This window comes from Ctenopharyngodon idella, chromosome 12 (genome assembly GCF_019924925.1).
Source record: "Ctenopharyngodon idella isolate HZGC_01 chromosome 12, HZGC01, whole genome shotgun sequence".
In the NCBI taxonomy this organism is placed as follows: Eukaryota; Metazoa; Chordata; class Actinopteri; order Cypriniformes; family Xenocyprididae; genus Ctenopharyngodon; species Ctenopharyngodon idella.
In genome coordinates this window covers 30632756-30652893 of record NC_067231.1, presented here as the reverse complement: position 1 = coordinate 30652893, position 20138 = coordinate 30632756, and the positions used below count along the sequence as shown (strand labels likewise).

The following is a 20138-nucleotide window of genomic DNA, read 5'->3' as shown; positions in this document are numbered from 1 at the left end:
CTATTTGGGTGTGAGCAAAAACACGCCGTTTTTGTGTGTGTCCCTTTAAATGCAAATGAGCTGCTGCTCCCGCCCCCTTTCCAGAAGAGGGCGGAGCTTTAACAGCTCAACAACAACAAAGCTGGAGAATCTCACGCAGTCAAAATGAGGATTGTCAGTAACGGTGTTCAGCCTTACATTGTTCAAACCGGAGTCGACACTGATGGAGAGACTCAGGAAGAAGTTACAACTTTTAGACGTTTCTGAATGGATAAATTTATGTAGTTGCTGTGGAGTTGATTCAACTCATCCACTAGCATGTGCCGTCATGTTAATCTTTTGTGTAAATCCAGCGTTTAATTGACCCCCTGGAGCTGCCTGAACCGAAGAAACTCATTGCATTACTTAAAAATACTTAAATTTTTTTGTCATTTGCAGCTTTGCCTCGCTTGTGAAAACAAAATGGCGGTGCTGCGGGTGGAAAATGGCAGCACTGTGTACAGCTCACTGAAGGGAGGAGCTAAGCTAATAGGGCGGGGTCTGTCAGCAGTCATGGGTGGGGCTTCTTACATAAGAGTAGGGGTAATCTGGAACTGCGTGTTTGGAGAGACTGTTTATGATTTATGGGGATTATAATAAAAGGAGTGGGTGGATTTTTACCATTATAAGCTGGTTGTTTACACACATCTGTGTTCAAACACCTCATAAAAGTGAATTTTGTATTATAGGTCCCCTATAAACATAAAAATAGAGATAAATAAATAAAAATAAATACATATGGAAAAAATATACAAAAAAATTAACACAACACATGAAAGAAAAACAAAACAGAATAAACAAAGGAATTTTCTTACATTTGTTTATCTCTGTTTACTTATTTATTGGTGTGTGTCGTCATTTCTCTCAGTGTTCAATATGTTGTTTTCATCTGAATTCATCTTATTCTGTGTGTTTGATGTTTCTGTAGCTGTTTCACAGCAGATTCTGAGGATTGAAACAGAACCACACCGACATGATCCAGAATGTTCCAGAGCATCCGAAAGAAAACCCACACAAATCTCTTACTTCCACTAGTCGGTCACATGATTTCCTGTTCTGAGACAAACATCCTGTAGATTCGTCCTGTATGTTTGTAGGTCAGAGACACACTGAATGAAGTATTACAATATATGATCATATATATTATAATTATATATATATATATATATATATATATATATTTTTTTTTTTTTAGATATGTAAATATATATATATATATATATATATAGTTACAGAGGAATAAACCTGTACCATGGTCTGATATTTGCATCCCTTTTGCATAGGTAATGGTTTTTATTTATTTAGAACAAACACAAAGTCTCTCTGCAGACGGAAAATTTATTTAAGAACAGAAATAAAACATCATCTGATCACATTCACTCATTAAACGTTTATTAAACGTTCTACAGGAAACACACACAGAGACATGAACACAATCCTCACGTCTCTGAATGATTACATAATTAGTTTTTAAACATTAACGACTGCCGTTAAAGTGCACGATTCTCTCATCACAGGGAGAAAAACTCATTTCTATTCAAGTGGCCACATCGAAATGTCAGACGTTTTAAATACACTTCAAATGAATGAATAAACAGCAGCGAATAATAATGTGACCTTCATTCATCTTCCTCTGAAGCGTCTGCCTTCAGAAATGACCCACGTAACTTCATGAGAATAAAAACAGACCGTCATCTGTTTGAGGAGAAACTGTTATTGAAGAGTCTCAGTTTCAGTTAAGAATGAAAACGGAGTTGAAAGTGAAATTCCGAAAGCGCTAAAAGTCCACGAGAAAGAGTCGGAGTTTGACCTGAACGGCTGTAACAGCTAAAACATGAAAGCAGGCTAAAATTAGACAGAATTACAACTCAGACGATGAAGAAGATGATTTAAAACGACATGATGGTCCTGCTGATGATGTCCACACACTCTCTGACCTCATCTTCTTTTATAATGAGGGGCGGAGCAAGTCTGATGATGTCACCATGCGTGGGCTTTGCTAGGAGGCCGTTGTCACGGAGTCGCAGACACACACGCCAGGCGTCATAATCTGAGAGAGATCAGAGGATTAGAAGATTAACACACACACACACACACACACACACACTCACACACGCACGTACGCACGCACGCTCGCACACTCATTCATGCACACACACTCGCACTCTCACACACGCATACACACGCACACTCGCACACTCATACTTACACGCACAGTGATTCATGAACACACTCTCACACAAATTCACACACACTCACAGACACACTCAGACACACGCATACATACACGCACTCGCACGCATACTCACATTTGCATGTACGCTCACTCAGACATGCGCTCACAGACACGCTCAGACGCTCAGACGCGCACGCTTACAGACACGCTCACAGACGCTCAGACGCTCACAGACACGCTCAGACGCTCACAGACGCGCACGCTTACAGACACGCTCACAGACGCTCAGACGTGCACGCTCAGACGCTCACAGACACGCTCAGACGCTCACAGACGCGCTCACAGACGCTCAGACGTGCATGCTCAGACGCTCACAGACACGCTCAGACGCTCACAGACGCGCACGCTTACAGACACGCTCACAGACGCTCAGACGTGCACACTCAGACGCTCACAGACACGCTCAGACGCTCACAGACGCGCTCACAGACGCTCAGACGTGCATGCTCAGACGCTCACAGACACGCTCAGACGCTCACAGACGCGCACGCTTACAGACACGCTCACAGACGCTCAGACGCTCACAGACACGCTCAGACGCTCAGACACGCACGCTTACAGACACGCTCACAGACGCTCAGACGCTCACAGACACGCTCAGACGCTCACAGACGCGCACGCTTACAGACACGCTCACAGACGCTCACGCTCAGACGCTCACGCTCAGACGCTCACAGACACGCTCATGCTCACAGACGCTCAGGCGCTCACAGACACGCTCACAGACGCGCACGCTCACAGACGCGCACGCTCACAGACGCGCACGCAAACACGCACATGCACACTCGCACATACAAGCTGACACGCACTCGCTGACACGCACTCGCTGACACGCACAGTGGCTTTATTGTGGTTCTGGTTCTGCCGCTCACCTTTAGTCTCGTTGATGATGATGGCGTTAAGGAGGCCTTTCCCGCGCACACCACTCACGATGTCTCGGGGCAGTTTGTTGAGTTCGGCTTGCAGGATCTGACCCATCCGTTCAGCGTTTGCAGCCAGATTCTCCTCCTCCAGAACCTGCAGAGATCCAGAGCGATGATGAGCTGCGTTCACACACACACACACACACACACACTCTCTCACACACACACTCACACACACACAGACCTCCAGAGCGGCGATGGCGACGCGGCAGGCCAGAGGGTTTCCTCCATACGTGGATCCGTGTTCTCCGGGTTTGATGGTCAACATCACCTCATCATCACACAGAACAGCAGACACCTGAAACACACAAACTCAGATCAAGCAGTGCTTACAGTAAAACAGCACACCCATGTGATATGTATCGACATGTGTGTGAGACTCACGGGATACACTCCTCCTGACAGAGCTTTACCCAGAACCACCAGATCCGGTCTTACTGCCTCGTGGTCCACAGCCAAACGCCGCCCAGTACGGGCCAGACCGGTCTGAACCTCATCAGCAATGAACAGAACCTGGAACACACACAATCAAATGAGTGTAAACACACAAATACAGTCAGAATGAACGGCTGATGGGACTGAGTGTGTGTGTGAAAGTGTGTGTACTTGCATTGTGTTTAGTGCACAGCTCCCGGACTTTAGTGAGGTAACCAGCATCAGGGACGACGACACCCGCTTCACCCTGGATGGGCTCCACCATGAACGCAGCCACGTTTGGATCCTGCAGCGCTTTCTGTACGAGACACACACATGTTTAGAAGTAAGCAAGTAAAGTAAACCTTTTTTATATATCACCTTTTAATACAGTCTTTACAAAGAACTTCACAAAAGAAATTCACACAACAAAACCCACACAATAGAATGAGTACGTTCGGTGAACCGGTTGAGCTGGTCGAGTTACAAGTCAGAAATAACACTGCAGATTTGCTGTGCTTGTTTGTATGGCTGCACAATTTGGCCAAAAATGTTTTGATTGTATATCATCACAACTTCAGAATTAAAATTTCCTGATCATTTACTCACTCCTATGTCATCCAAGATGTTTATGTCTACGTGTGTGTGATTTGTACCTCTAGTGCAGCGACATCATTATACGGGACCAGCTCAAATCCAGGCATGAACGGACCGAAACCGTCGTAACTGCTGGGGTCTGTCGAGCTCGAAATGGCCGCCATCGTACGACCCCAGAAATTCCCCGCTGCAGGAGTTAATGTCATTCATCATGTGACGTACATGAGCACAACATCATACAAACATATGAACATATAAACCTTTAAAGCATTTAAATCACACTCATGTCACAGGAGACATATGCTAATGAATATGTCATAAATAGATCTCAAAATGTTACAAAATCAATAAATAAATTCTCTCTTTGTTTTAAATTGCTCATCATTCCTCAATTCTGCACAATAATCATATGTAACATTTTCAATCCTCTCAAGTGAATATCTGTGAAAAGATCCACTCCGACCAGCTGACTTACTTGCGAAAACAATCTTTGCTTCATATTTCGGGATGCCCTTGACAGTGTACGCCCACTTACGGGCCAGTTTACAGGCCGTCTCTCCGCCCTCCACACCTTAAACACACAAACAGAGGATTAGACGCCATCAGCACTCTAACAATGAATCATCAGTCAAGTCATGTTCAGACTGAACCGCACCTGTGTTCATGGGCAGCACTTTATCGTATCCGAACAGGCTGGTGATGTATTGTTCATAGGCGCCCAGCACGTCGTTGTAGAAGGCCCTGGACGTGAGCGTGAGTCTGGAGGCCTGAGACGTCAGCGCAGCGATGATCTTCGGGTGGCAGTGACCCTGGTTCACGGCGCTGTACGCGCTCAGGAAGTCAAAGTAGCGCCGGCCCTCCACGTCCCACAAGTGAACCCCTACAACAGGACATATTCAGCTCATATTTCTATAGCGCTTTTCACAATACATAATGTTTCAAAGCAGCAAGGGAACTCTTTCTTAACTAATAGCATCATACTTTTTGTGTCACGTGACTGTGTTCATGTGAAGTGCACTTTGAAAGGCTGTACGGTAAGTTTGTGACGAAAGTGAAGTGAGTTTGATTCTGTACCCTCTCCTCGCTCCAGGGCCACGGGCAGCGGGTGGTAGTTATGAGCGCCGTAGCGTTCCTCGCGAGTGAACACCTCCTCTGATGTCAGCTGACGTTCCTCGAATTTGGCTCTGGAGGCCGCGGAGGAGGATGTGCGCGTCCCAGAATGCACTGCGCGGGTCAGGGTGGGCGTCAGTCTCCCGACGCCTCTCATCAGACTCTTCATGCTGTTCATGACGACTCGTTCTGAAACAAACAGAGAAATAATCACATGTGAATCCTTCTGCCTTTGCGTTTATTCTCATATACCATATAAGTCTCTTTATGAAAGCAAACGTGGATCGTATTCATAACCCAAAAATATCAGGATTAAGTTGATTTAGCAGTATAAATATTTAAGAATGATTACATAAGGCTGTATATAAGAATCACACCACTGACATTTTCCCATGAATTTCCCATAATTATCAGAACAGGACATTCTGCATCAGTATCCGTGTTGCCAAAACAACAGTGACATTACAGAAAACACATCAAATCATCATATTTAATATGACATCTATCCCAGTAAAACGCTTCTGGAACAGGAACAAATGTAGAACGGGTTTGATTTTGTCCGTGGGGAATTGATTGGATGGTTGTGGTTTGCTATTGGTGGATCTCATGCGAGTGACAGGTTGCCCCGCCCTCGTCATCAGAGAAGAGAAGAGATGAATTACATTCAATAAATAATATTTTATATTATAATGTTGACTTGGTGTTGAGAAGCGGTCTGATCGGGGTTTATCAACGACTACAGTGCAGATTATACAGTTGAGCCAGTAGGTGGCGGCAAAGAAACTGAATTTAAGAGGGAGTTAGTATATTATTCATTAAAAAAAACGCTGATTCATTCTGGAAAAAAAAGTATGTATAACACCTTATAAGGCGCAAACTTTATATCTCGCAATTCTGACTTTATAACTCGCAATTCTGACTTTAAATCTCACAATTCTGACTTTATAACTCGCAATTCTGACTTTAAATCTCGCAATTCTGACTTTTAAATCTCACAATTCTGACTTTATAACTCGCAATTCTGACTTTATAACTCGCAATCCTGGCTTTATAACTCACAACCCTGGCTTTATAGCTCGCAATTCTGACTTTTAAATCTCGCAATTCTGACTTTAAATCTCGCAATTCTGGCTTTATAACTCGCAATTCTGACTTTAAATCTCGCAATTCTGACTTTTAAATCTCACAATTCTGACTTTATAACTCGCAATTCTGACTTTATAGCTCGCAATTCTGACTTTTAAATCTCGCAATTCTGACTTTAAATCTCGCAATTCTGACTTTATAACTCGCAATTCTGACTTTATAACTCGCAATCCTGGCTTTATAACTCACAACCCTGGCTTTATAACTCACAACCCTGGCTTTATAGCTCGCAATTCTGACTTTTAAATCTCGCAATTCTGACTTTAAATCTCGCAATTCTGGCTTTATAACTCGCAATTCTGACTTTATAACTCGCAATCCTGGCTTTATAACTCACAACCCTGGCTTTATAACTCACAACCCTGGCTTTATAGCTCGCAATTCTGACTTTTAAATCTCGCAATTCTGACTTTAAATCTCGCAATTCTGACTTTATAACTCGCAATTCTGACTTTATAACTCGCAATCCTGGCTTTATAACTCACAACCCTGGCTTTATAACTCACAACCCTGGCTTTATAGCTCGCAATTCTGACTTTTAAATCTCGCAATTCTGACTTTAAATCTCGCAATTCTGACTTTTAATCTCGCAATTCTGACTTTTAATCTCGCAATTCTGACTTTATAACTCGCAACCCTGGCTTTATAACTCGCAACCCTGGCTTTATAGCTCGCAATTCTGACTTTTAAATCTCGCAATTCTGACTTTAAATCTCGCAATTCTGACTTTAAATCTCGCAATTCTGACTTTTAAATCTCGCAATTCTGACTTTATATCTCGTAATTCTGACTTTATAACTCGCAATCCTGACTTTATAACTCGCAATTCTGACTTTAAATCTCGCAATTCTGACTTTTAAATCTCGCAATTCTGACTTTAAATCTCGCAATTCTGACTTTATAACTCGCAATCCTGGCTTTATAACTCACAACCCTGGCTTTATAACTCACAACCCTGGCTTTATAACTCACAACCCTGGCTTTATAGCTCGCAATTCTGACTTTTAAATCTCGCAATTCTGACTTTAAATCTCGCAATTCTGGCTTTATAACTCGCAATTCTGACTTTAAATCTCGCAATTCTGACTTTTAATCTCGCAATTCTGACTTTTAATCTCGCAATTCTGACTTTATAACTCGCAATCCTGGCTTTATAACTCACAACCCTGGCTTTATAGCTCGCAATTCTGACTTTTAAATCTCGCAATTCTGACTTTAAATCTCGCAATTCTGACTTTAAATCTCGCAATTCTGACTTTATAACTCGCAATTCTGACTTTTAAATCTCGCAATTCTGACTTTATATCTCGCAATTCTGACTTTAAATCTCGCAATTCTGGCTTTATAACTCACAACCCTGGCTTTATAACTCGCAATTTTGGCTTTATATCTCGCAATCCTGGCTTTAAATCTCGCAATTCTGACTTTAAATCTCGCAATTCTGGCTTTATAACTCGCAATTCTGGCTTTATTTATAAATTTATATATAAAATATACTTTTTATATATAAAAAGTTGCAATTACCTTTGTTTTGTTATTTCATGGCAGAAACAAGCTTCCATAGATTGACCTGAAGATTGAAAGCTGTATCATATAATTGGAAATATGAGCAATATCACACTCATAACCATGCGAAACGGCTCTATATCAGACAAGTGTCAATTTTCATGAAAACACTGTATTTGTGTTTTTTTGGAAAGATTAAACACTAATTTCATATACATATATACATTATATATTATATATATATATATATATATATATATATATATTAAATTTTTTTCAATAGTCAATATACTTTCAATAATTCAAGCTTTTCTCAAGTACCAAGGGTTTTCCAAGACTTAAATTTCAAAAAAGTCAAGTACTTTAAGCACCTTTATGAGCACATGAATTTACAACAATGATGTGCAGTGATAAATCATTCAGAATAAACCCTGCAATATTCCATAAAAAAAAGAGAGAGATTTCGATTTCACGTGGACTTTAACTCTCATTGCAAAAAGGTTCTGGTTTACTGTAGTACTGAATCATTTTATGTGTTTCTCCATCAGCATTAATCTGAATGAAGCACATGTCCTCTGGGTCGACAGCATGTGAAAGAAACTGATGAACAGACAGAAACGAACAAACCAGCAGGTGTTTGTCATACAGATGCAGATCAGCACTTTGAGCTGAATGTGAACGTGTTCAATCACACATCATCATGATGTCTAGTGTTTCAGTCTTTTGATCCACGGACCCAAATATGATCATGAGTTTTTCTACTCGTAGTGCCGCAGCTGTACTGTTTAACAGGTTTTATTTATTTTAATTATTTGATTTTTTCAATCACATGATCATGTCTAGAGATCAATGTGACCCATAATTCTGATGATCTCAAATGAACAAATTTTTTCTTCTGCTTTAGAGATTCCCATAAATTATTAAACTGATTTGTTGAAATTTTCCAGCAACTGTATCACTTAACAGGCGTGTGATCACGTGATCTCAAACATCAACTGATTGGCTGGACACTCACTGCCCTCTTCACGCCCACCACGAGCCCTGGCAGGGTTAAATAAAGAGACACACACACACACACACACACACTACACTACACGAGTATTAAAATATAATAATACCCAATATAGTTACACAGCAGTTTAAAGAAGTTCAATAAAGTAAATGCATGAAATTAAATATCTGTATATCAATATATATGAATAAACTCGCAGTAATAATAACCAATAACCCTACCCTACATGAATCAGTTTACACACACACAATGAGAGAAAAAGCACCGTTATCACCCTCATCTTCATCACTGAAGCTGATGTGAGCTCATTAACATACTCGCGTTTATTCATATTCATCAGCCCTGAGCCCTCAGTGTTCTCGCACTATTATCTGATTTAAACACCCGTGCGGTGTTTTACCCGCCTCTATTTATCAAATAAAGCCATCAGAACGCGCTTTAATCTGTGTTTATGTGTGTAATTTTACCTGCTGCTGGTCCGTGCGGGTAGATTCTGTTCCTGCTGCGTGTCTCGCGCTGCCTCTAAATGGATTATTCAAATGGACGCAAACACGTCACTCTGCGTCATGACGCAACTCGCTTCAGCGCTGCTTAACGCTGAACCGTTTTCTGCAGAAATGTGGAACATTGATTTAAAACACATTTATTGACACACTTTAATGGTTTTATTGCACCTGTAATGGAGTTCGAGTCATTGAGCGCGTGGTGATGAAACTCCGGACAGATGCAGAGCGTGACGCAACATTGACGCAGGATTGCCTCGAGCTCACACAGACCTGTGCCATGGTAATAATACATTAGTTATTTATCTCCCCTGCTGCATTTTAAAAAGTTAAATCGAATTATATAAATATTGTCCAAAATGCACTGTCACTGCATTTTACACAATACACATTTATATATATTTGGCAGACAGTAAAGCAATTTGAATTTAATCATTATATTTGTTCCCTGAGAAACGAACTAATTATGTTTCAAATATAGTTTGTGCAAAATTATTATTTAAATTAATAGTATTAAACGTGCGACGGAAGAACTTCATTTCCCAGAACTCCCTTTCACGCGCATGCGCACGTGCGTCAGCAGCATGGCTGCAGGGAGCAGTATGGAGTGGCTGAAGAGTGTTAAAGGAGTGATTTTGGACATGTGTGGAGTTCTGTATGATAGTGGAGAGGGTGGAGGACAAGCGATACACGGATCTATAGAAGCAGTGAAGCGGTATCTATCTATCTATCTATCTATCTATCTATCTATCTATCTATCTATCTATCTATCCTGTGCATAGTATGCAAACTTTCTGTATGCATACTACATTAGCCAGCATGCGAAGTATACATCCACTGGAATAGCGTACTACTACCATACTATTCATAGTATTTCTGCAATATCTTTATGAGATATGTAATATGTTTTGATTTATGGTATATAGTATGCTATTCTGCACTAAGTATCCCACAATGCAATTTTCATTAATGTGTGTTTGTCAGGCTGATGGATTCCGGTCTGATCGTGCGCTTCTGCACTAATGAGACTCAGAACACCCGTGAGAAGTTCGTGCAGAAGCTGCGCGCGATGGGCTTTGACATCAGCGTCAGTCACGTGTTCTCGCCTGCGCCTGCGCTCGTGCGCATCCTCAGAGAGAGACGCCTGCGGCCACACCTGCTGGTGCACGACGGTACTGCACTCATCATCATCATTAGTGCAACACAAAGCAGATGTTCCACAGAAGAACTGTGAGTGTTTGGAGTTACATACATGTGTGTGTGTGTGTGTGTGTGTGTGTGTGTGTGTCTGATCTCAGATCTGATGCCAGAGTTTGATGACGTGGACACGAGTTCTCCAAACTGTGTTGTGATTGGAGACGCGGCGGATAAATTCTCCTACCAGAACCTGAACGAAGCCTTCCGTGTTCTGATTGGACTGGAGAAACCGCTGCTGTTCTCGCTGGGGCAAGGGTGAGACTGCTTTCAAACAGGTCCTGTCTAGTGCTGGAGAGATAATGCACTGTAACCTGTGTTTGAGCCAGGGTTATTATAGTTAACTAAAACACTTTTCATCACTTGAAATAGTAAATTGTGCGCACAATATAATAATTCGTTCCCTCAATTTACTAAATCGTGCGCACAATATAATTAGTTCCCTCGTTTCGCGAAATTAAGTACATAATATAATAATTCGTTCCCTCATTTTACGAAATTGTGCACGATATAATTTGTTCTTTTGTTTTACAAAATTGTGCGCATGATATAATAATTCATTCCCTCATTTTACGGAATTGTGCACATGATATAATTCGTTCCCTCGTTTTACGAAATTGTGCGCATGATATAATAATTGTTCCCTCATTTTATGAAATTGTGCGCATGATATAATAATTCGCTCCCTTGTTTTATGAAACTGTGCATATGATATAATTTGTTCCCTCAATTTACGAAATTGTGCACATGATATAATAATTGTTCCCTCATTTTATGAAATTATGTGCATATAATAATTTGTTCCCTCATTTTACAAAATTGTGCGCATGATATAATAATTGTTCCCTCATTTTATGAAATTATGTGCATATAATAATTCGTTCCCTCATTTTAAGAAATTGTGCGCATGATATAATAATTCGCTCCCTTGTTTTATGAAACTGTGCATATGATATAATTTGTTCCCTCAATTTACGAAATTGTGCGCATGATATAATAATTCATTCCCTCATTTTACGAAATTGTGCACACGATATAATAATTTGTTCCCTCGTTTTACGAAATTGTGCGCATGATATAATAATTGTTCCCTCGTTTTACGAAATTGTGCGCATGATATAATAATTGTTCCCTCGTTTTACAAAATTGTGCGCATGATATAATAATTCGTTCCCTCGTTTTACGAAATTGTGCACACGATATAATAATTTGTTCCCTCGTTTTACGAAATTGTGCACACGATATAATAATTTGTTCCCTCTTTTTACGAAATTGTGCGCATGATATAATAATTCGTTCCCTCTTTTTACGAAATTGTGCGCATGATATAATAATTCGCTTCCTCGTTTTATGAAACTGTGCATATGATATAATTTGTTCCCTCAATTTATGAAATTGTGCGCACGATTTAATAATTAATTCGCTCGTTTTACGAAATTGTGTGTACAATATGCAGTAAAAACTCATTTCCTTGATTTACGAAATCATGCACACAATATGATAATTTGTTCCCTCATTTTACTAAATCATGACCACATTTAAGTAAAAGCAAAATGAGGGAATGAATTAGTACAATTTGTACAACAATATATATATATATATATATTAAAACTGACAAAACGCACAAAATGACTAAAACTTTAACTAAAATAGAAATGTAAAATATGAAAATAAAAACTGATTCAAAATGTTAATACAAACTATAATAGTCAGTAATACTAAAATAAAACGTACAGTTCCAGTCCTTGATTCTGATTGGTTGAGCCTCATTCGAAGCTGCTGTAAATGACTCAGTATTACTATCACTGCATCTGTGTGTTGTATTTTATGTACTAACCATTTTATTCTCCGCTCCACGTCATGCTTAATAACGGCCCTTAGCTGTTCTAAATTCACTGTAAACCACGGCTTCACTGGGCTGATTGCTTTATTTTGAGCGGTCAGGGGTCAGAGGTCAGGCTGGAGTGTTTTGGAAACAGTGGCACGTCAGATATTTCATGTCTCATTTATAATTAATGTATATTTCGTGTTTCTCTGCAGACGCTACTATAAGGAGACGGATGGTCTGAAGCTGGACGTGGGCGTTTTTATGAAGGCACTTGAGGTGAATACAGGAGGTCAAAGGTCACATGTGCTGTTTGGTCTCAGTGAATCTAGTTTGATGGTTTCTTGTTTTAAAGAGGTCATGACATGATTTATTTTAAAATATTTTAATGAAGTAAAGCGACACATAACTTCCCAACAGCCCTCTAATAGTTCCCATGATGCACCTGATGACTGTGTTGTGTTGTTCAGTACGCCTGTGACGTCCAGGCCGAGGTGGTGGGAAAACCATCGGCAGATTTCTTCCAGACAGTCCTGAACGACATGAGTCTGCAGCCGCACGAGGTCGTATTACAGTTGTGCTCCAGATCCAGACTGTGGTGTTCTGAGCTCCGTTCACCGTGTTTACCGTGTTTCTGTGTGTGTGTGTGTGTGTGTGTCAGGCTGTGATGATTGGTGATGATCTGCTCAATGATGTTGGTGGAGCTCAGAGCTGCGGGATGAAGGGCATTCAAGTCAGAACCGGCAAATACAGGTGAGTGTGTGTGTGTGAGTGAGTGTGTGTTTTTTTTCCTCATGTGTAGGGGGCCATCAAGGAATAGATTTATTCCAAAAGATGAGCTTTATTCAGAAACAGGTGAGTGGCTCGGATGAAAGGGATATGCGCTTAATCTTCTGCAAACAGCGTCTGCTGAGCACATGACTGCAAACTTGCTTTTAGACAGGTGTATAAAATGTAATACATTTAAGAAAAATAATATGAAAGTATGGTATCTATTTGTAAAATTAATAGACTTTAAGAATGGATTGTAGTTACCAGTAGCATTTATTTTCACACATTGTTTTCATTGTTTTTGTGATTTGATTTGATAGTAAATACCCACTTTTCATGATCACAATGGTCTGCTCATCACAACTGTAGTATTAGTGGACATATAATGTCCTGCACAAGTCACATGGACTACTTTTATAGGATTTTTTCTTCTTGACAGGTCACTATAAACATCAATGTACACTATCGGTCAAAATTAGCTTTTGTTTTTTTATGATCACCAAGACTGCATTTATTTGATGAAAAATACTGTAAAAAACGAATATTGTAAAAATAATTACTTCTATTTTAATACATTTTATTTATGTTAAAGTTACATTTTTGGCCTTTTTTGCGTTTATTTATTTAGGACAGACAGGAAATCACGGGAAACGGGAGAGGGCAAAGCTGATTTTAAAATATACTATAAACCAGTATTAAAAATTATGGAAGCTTGATTACGCCACGGAATAAAAAAAGCACAAAAGGTAACTGTGACTTTTTATCTTACAATTCTGACTTTTATCCCAAGTTTATATCCCGCAGTTCTGACTTTTTTTCTCAAAATAGCGAGATATAAAGTCCAATTCTGAAAAAAAAAGTCAGCTCACAATTCTGACATTTCCTCACAATTGCGAGTTTATATCTTGCAATTCTGAGAAGAAAAAAAGTCATAGTTGTGAGATAAAAACCTTTTGTTTCACAGAGAAAATAACAGCATAAAAATAACCATGACCTCGTCCTCGCATTCATCCCCTGCAAACAGTGAGGAGATATCAATGTATGTACCAATTTGTAATTCAAATGATGGATATTGACTTCAAACTGTACCTACAGCGACCGTGAGCGGCACAATATGTGTGTGTGTGAGAGAGTGAGTGTGTGCGTGTGTGTGTAGAATAGCATGGAAAAGCACAATAGAAATCAAGCTGAATTAATATCAGTCAGGAACTGTGTGTGAGCAGCAGGTGGCGCTGCAGGTTAATGATTCTTATGTTGAACAGCATAAATATAGTCAGTTTTCAAAGAGAACCAAACATAAAATAACAACAAATACAAGATGGAAAAAAAATAATAAAATAAAACATAATTTATAAGTAAAAAATATAATAATAATAATTATTAGTATTATTAATAATTTATTTATTTATTTAACCAGGAAGGTCACATTGAGATACAATATCTCGTCTAACAGGGAGTCCTGGTCAATAATAAAGTATATATATATATTAATTAAATATATTACTTTCTATTAATATTTATTATTTATCATTCATTAATATAACATTCTAGGCTCATAGGGCTGGAGACACTCCCAGTTTCTTAGAGCACAGGCAGGGGAAGCACCCTGGACAGATGGCCAGTCCATCACAGGACACTTTCTCTCACACGTCTGATCCGTTCACACACAACTCGTGCAGAAGCAACAGGACTTCCTGTGATTGGCCGATCGAATGGTGTGTTTGAGAGCAGTCCTCATTCCCAGCATGCAGCGCAGGAAGGGAGTTTGACGGCAGCGTTCCGCATCATTAGACGGCCCGCAGCCGCCCGTCCGCTCTGACTGGTAGAAACAAACTCCCATGACCACTGCGTGTAGATCTGCATCAAACCGTTCCAGTGAAGTCAGAAAATGAGTCAGAATGTTTTCCAGTAAACAGGTGAAAAACGGGTCACAAAATAACCAGACCTGCATGAGAGCAACGACAGAACGCTGAGAGTTCAGCTGGTTTTTCTGACCCCACTGGCAGATTTTTGATCAGCTTCAGTAAATGTATTTTGAATTATGTTATTTGCATATATTGCAGACACGACGGTGCACAACACCAGCTCAGGTGTTTCAATCTCTAGATCACATGATTGGTTAACCACTTGACCTTTGACCTCATGCTCAGGGACCTGCCGTCAGTCAAAGCAGCAGAACTCACCGAAACTCTTCTGTTCCCGCAGGCCGAGCGACGAGAAGCACCCGAGCGTGAGAGCCGACGGATACGTGGATGACCTCGCCGCCGCCGCGGACGCCATCCTGACATCATCACTGACCAATCACTGAAGAGACGCTGGTGACCAATGAAGAGCTGCTGAATCAGAGAAACTGTGAACGCCAGACGCACACGAGCCGTCCAGCCGGGGCTATTATAGTTCATGTTATTTAACTATAGCTCATATTCATATTTAACTTGATGTACTAAAATAACTAAAATAAATAAACTGTGATTTTAAGACAACCACGTTTAAAAGAACATATATAACATTTTCCTCATATTTTGATGGTTTAGTTGAACTTGTAGGGTCATTAAAAACAAACATCCCCTCCGGACGACACTTTTGGACACGACTGTATATTCATCACAACACATATCAGCATGACATACAAAACATCACTTTATTTTTGCACTAATGATAATTTAATGATAAATAAATGTGGCTTAACTGTCATTAATAAAGTCACAACGCAAAAAAATATTTTCTTTATGCAAATGTGTGTTTTTCGTTCGACTGGAGCTGAAGTGTGTTCGAGTGCTTTGATGTTTTCACTTCATTCAGGACAATAGCTGGAAATCTCCAGAGTCTCGCCGGGAGGAGCTGAGAGACACTGAACAACAAACAGAGTGAAGATCTACTGTTACACTGGGGCAGAGGTCACACACACTCACACACATTTGTTTTTGTGAATTGTGGGGCATTCCATTGGCGTGATGGTTTTTATACTGTACAAACCGTATTTTCTCTCCCCCTACACTACCCCTAACCCTACCCATCACAGGAAACTGTGCACATTTTTACTTTCTCACAAAAACTCATTCTGTATGAGTTATAAGCCTTTTGAAAAATGGGGACATGGAGTAATGTCCTCATAACTCACCCTCTCCCTGTAATACCTGTCATACCCATGTCATTATACACATTTGTGTCCTGATATGTCACAAAAACACACACAAACACTGACACACACACACATATACACTTGCACACATTAACACGCGCACACACACACACACACTCATTAGCACACATTAACACACACTTGCACACACATAACACACACACACATACACTAGCATACATTAACACACACACACTCGCACACTAACACACTCATACACTAGCACACTCACACGCACACTCACTCAGACACACACTCGCACATTAACACTCGCACACAAACACACACACTAGCACACTCGCACGCACACACTAGCACACATTAACACACACTCACTCAGACACGCACACAAACTCGCACACTAACACTCGCACACAAACACACTCGCACACTAACACACATACACTAGCACACTCACACACACTCACTCACGGACATACACTCACACACATACACGCACACACACTCGTGCACACGCACACACACATACTCTCACACACTCGCACACACACACAAGCATATATTAACACACAAACTCGCACACTAACACTCACATACACTAGCACACTCACACGCACACTCACTCAGACACACACTCGCACATTAACACTCGCACACAAACACACACACTAGCACACTCACACGCACACACTAGCACACATTAACACACACTCACTCAGACACGCACACTAACACTCGCACACAAACACACTCGCACACTAACACACACATACACTAGCACACTCACACACACTCACTCACGGACATACACTCACACACATACACGCACACACACTCGTGCACACGCACACACACACACAAGCATATATTAACACACAAACTCGCACACTAACACACTCACATACACTAGCACACTCACACGCACACTCACTCAGACACACACTCGCACATTAACACTCGCACACAAACACACACACTAGCACACTCACACGCACACACTAGCACACATTAACACACACTCACTCAGACACGCACACTAACACTCGCACACAAACACACTCGCACACTAACACACACATACACTAGCACACTCACACACACTCACTCACGGACATACACTCACACACACTCGTGCACACGCACACACACATACTCTCACACACTCGCACACTAACACACACACACAAGCATATATTAACACACAAACTCGCACACTAACACACTCACATACACTAGCACACTCACACGCACACTCACTCAGACACACACTCGCACATTAACACTCGCACACAAACACACACATACACTAGCACACACACTCACTCACGGACATACACTCACACACACTCGCACACAAACACACACTAGCACACTCACACGCACACACACTCACACATTAACACTCGCACACACACATTCACGTACATACACTCACGCACATACACACACTCACGTACATACACACTCATGCACATACTCACACACACAAGCACACATTAACACACACACTCACTCACTCAAACTCGCACACTAACACACACTCGCACATTAACACACACTCACATACACTAGCACACTCGCACACACACGCTCACGCACATGCACTAGCACACATTAACACACACACACACACTCACTCGCACACAAACACACACTCACACACACTCACACTCACACGCACACACTCGCACACTCCACACACACACAGCTTTTGTCTTTCTCACACAGCTCCTGAAATGCGTCTGCAGTGATTCACACACTTCTTAAACTCACAGTAAAGTGTTTGATCTGTTCAGTTCCATAAACAGCCTCAATTCTCACCGAGTCTTAATAACCAGTTTGACTGACTAGCAATTACACAAGAGGTAATCAGTCTTAAACAAAAACATTTGATGACTAACTTGTAAGACTAGTTTAATGAGTTTATGCCTCTGATGTTAAAACGTCACTCTCTTTCACTGTAATGCATCGGCTGTAACGACCGCTCGTCTGAACGAGTTTAACCCCGAGTCAAGGCCATGTCTAACCCTGGGTGAGGAGTGAGAGGGTTAAAACACAAAACCCTCGTCTAGATTGGCTCTAGGTCACGTCTATTGTTGAAGTTTAATGAGTGAAATAAGAGCCGCTGCTGCTCCTGCACCTCAGAACAGACACGGATCTCAGTGTGCAGGAAGTTTTAAAGCTTTCTGTCAGTATGTTTTCATTCTGGAACATTTCACTGCATGTTCAGGCCGATCTCACGGTCATACGGCACCAGTGCTCTTCATCAACTTACAATACATCTATACGTTACAATAACAGTGATGAAAACCCTGAAATAACACAAATGGAGGTCTGGGAATGATCAAAACATGTGGACGCACGTCCTGCTGGACAGGAAATGAGGAATAATCAGACGGGCGTTCACACACACCTGTGTTGCAGACAGACAGGTATCCATAGCAACAGTGTATGGTCGTCTGAAACCAACATCAACAAAAGACCGAGACCTTGAGTACAGTTGAATAGAGTGAGGAATGAACTTCCTGTGTGTTTGATCAGTATTTCCTGTTGAGAGATCAGAGCAGCTCACTGTGGAAATAAACGGTATGACAGTCTCAGTCTGTGCGTTAGATCTTACGATGCTGTACGGTTGGTCTCCACCCGTCTACAGGACCTCAATGAAACACATGACCCCTCTCAGAGGAAGAGCTCTCACCTCAACAGGAAATCGCTGCATTTGTATTTGTGCAGAAGTGCCGCCTGCGTGATTTTTGAGTTCACTGATTAGACTCTATTCTTGTACGTATTCCTAAAATACTGTGAGTGTGTGTGTGTGTGTGTGTGAGTGAGAGCTGTGTGTGTACATGAGTGTGAGTGCTTGTGTGGGTGTGTGGGTGTGCGTGCGTTTAGCGAGTGTGAGAGTGTGTGTGTTTGAGAGTGAGTGTGTGAGTATGCATGTTTGAGTGAGTGTTTGAGCGAGTGTGTGAGTATGCGTGTATGTGTGTGTGAGTGTGCGTGTTTGAGTGAGTGAGCATATGCATGTTTGAGAGTGTGTGTGAGAGTGTATGCGCATTTCAGTGAGTGTGTTTGAGCGAGTGTGTGAGTATGCGTGTATGAGTGCGTTTGTGTGAGTATGCGTGTTTGAGTGAGTGTGTGTTTGAGTGAGTATGTGTGTGAGTATGCGTGTTTGAGAGTGTGTGTGAGTGTATGCGTGTTTCAGTGAGTGTTTGAGCGAGTGTGTGAGAGTATGCGTGTTTTAGAGTGTTTCAGCGAGTATATGTAAGTGTATGTGTGTTTGAGAGTGTGTGTGTGAGAGTATGCATGTTTGAGTGAGTGTGTTTGAGCGAGTATGTGTGTGTATGCGTGTTTGAGAGTGTGTGTGAGAGTGTATGCGTGTTTGAGTGTGTGTGAGAGTGTATGCATGTTTCAGTGAGTGTTTGAGCGAGTGTGTGAGTGTGTATGCGTGTTTGAGTGAGTGTGTTTGAGCATGCGTGTTTGAGCGAGTATGTGTGTGTGTGTATGCATGTTTGAGAGTGTGAGAGTGTATGCGTGTTTGAGTGTGTGTGAGAGTGTATGCATGTTTCAGTGAGTGTTTGAGCGAGTGTGTGAGTATGCGTGTATGCGTGTTTGAGGGTGTGTGAGAGTATGCGTGTTTGAGCGAGTGTGTGTGTGAGTGTGTATGCGTGTTTGAGTGAGTGTGTGTTTGAGCGAGTATGTGTGTGTATGCGTGTTTGAGAGTGTGTGTGAGAGTGTATGCGTGTTTGAGTGTGTGTGAGAGTGTATGCATGTTTCAGTGAG

The 20138-nt window shown here is 41.2% G+C and overlaps 2 protein-coding genes across 4 annotated transcripts; one reads left to right on the top strand and one right to left on the bottom strand.

The window, feature by feature from the left end:
- Positions 1 to 1336: 1336 nt before the first annotated feature.
- On the bottom strand, positions 1337 to 9576 carry LOC127524280 (ornithine aminotransferase, mitochondrial-like). Of its 2 annotated transcripts, XM_051915750.1 has the most exons (11): positions 9430 to 9517; positions 7969 to 8014; positions 5263 to 5487; positions 4844 to 5068; positions 4664 to 4759; positions 4248 to 4375; positions 3788 to 3910; positions 3562 to 3690; positions 3362 to 3475; positions 3127 to 3271; positions 1337 to 2068 (listed from the first exon to the last, which is right to left on the bottom strand). In XM_051915750.1, exons 3-11 carry the CDS (start codon positions 5474 to 5476, stop codon positions 1908 to 1910), a joined length of 1335 nt encoding a protein of 444 aa, XP_051771710.1. In that variant the 5' UTR covers positions 5477 to 5487; positions 7969 to 8014; positions 9430 to 9517; the 3' UTR covers positions 1337 to 1907. The 2 variants fall into 2 exon arrangements, with proteins under 2 accessions (XP_051771710.1, XP_051771709.1); XM_051915749.1 differs by lacking the exon at positions 7969 to 8014 and having other exon boundaries at positions 9430 to 9576.
- Positions 9577 to 9600: 24 nt separating this feature from the next.
- LOC127524283 (phospholysine phosphohistidine inorganic pyrophosphate phosphatase) lies at positions 9601 to 15738 on the top strand. 2 transcript variants are annotated; one of them, XM_051915754.1, is made up of 8 exons: positions 9601 to 9748; positions 9997 to 10180; positions 10450 to 10637; positions 10764 to 10917; positions 12700 to 12763; positions 12955 to 13047; positions 13146 to 13237; positions 15461 to 15738. In XM_051915754.1, exons 2-8 carry the CDS (start codon positions 10029 to 10031, stop codon positions 15561 to 15563), a joined length of 846 nt encoding a protein of 281 aa, XP_051771714.1. In that variant the 5' UTR covers positions 9601 to 9748; positions 9997 to 10028; the 3' UTR covers positions 15564 to 15738. The 2 variants fall into 2 exon arrangements, with proteins under 2 accessions (XP_051771714.1, XP_051771713.1); XM_051915753.1 differs by lacking the exon at positions 9601 to 9748 and having other exon boundaries at positions 9838 to 10180.
- Positions 15739 to 20138: the final 4400 nt, after the last annotated feature.

Excerpts from the sequence above, each read along its gene's own strand:
- LOC127524280 (XM_051915749.1), bottom strand. The coding sequence starts at position 5,476 with ATGAACAGCATGAAGAGTCTGATGAGAGGCGTCGGGAGACTGACGCCC. Across the intron at positions 4,376-4,663 it reads AGCAAAGATTGTTTTCGCAA|CGGGGAATTTCTGGGGTCGT; the intron begins GTAAGTCAGCTG and ends TAACTCCTGCAG. Across the intron at positions 3,911-4,247 it reads ATGATGTCGCTGCACTAGAG|AAAGCGCTGCAGGATCCAAA; the intron begins GTACAAATCACA and ends TGTCTCGTACAG.
- LOC127524283 (XM_051915754.1), top strand. The coding sequence starts at position 10,029 with ATGCGCACGTGCGTCAGCAGCATGGCTGCAGGGAGCAGTATGGAGTGG. Across the intron at positions 10,181-10,449 it reads TCTATAGAAGCAGTGAAGCG|GCTGATGGATTCCGGTCTGA; the intron begins GTATCTATCTAT and ends TGTGTTTGTCAG. Across the intron at positions 10,638-10,763 it reads ACACCTGCTGGTGCACGACG|ATCTGATGCCAGAGTTTGAT; the intron begins GTACTGCACTCA and ends GTCTGATCTCAG.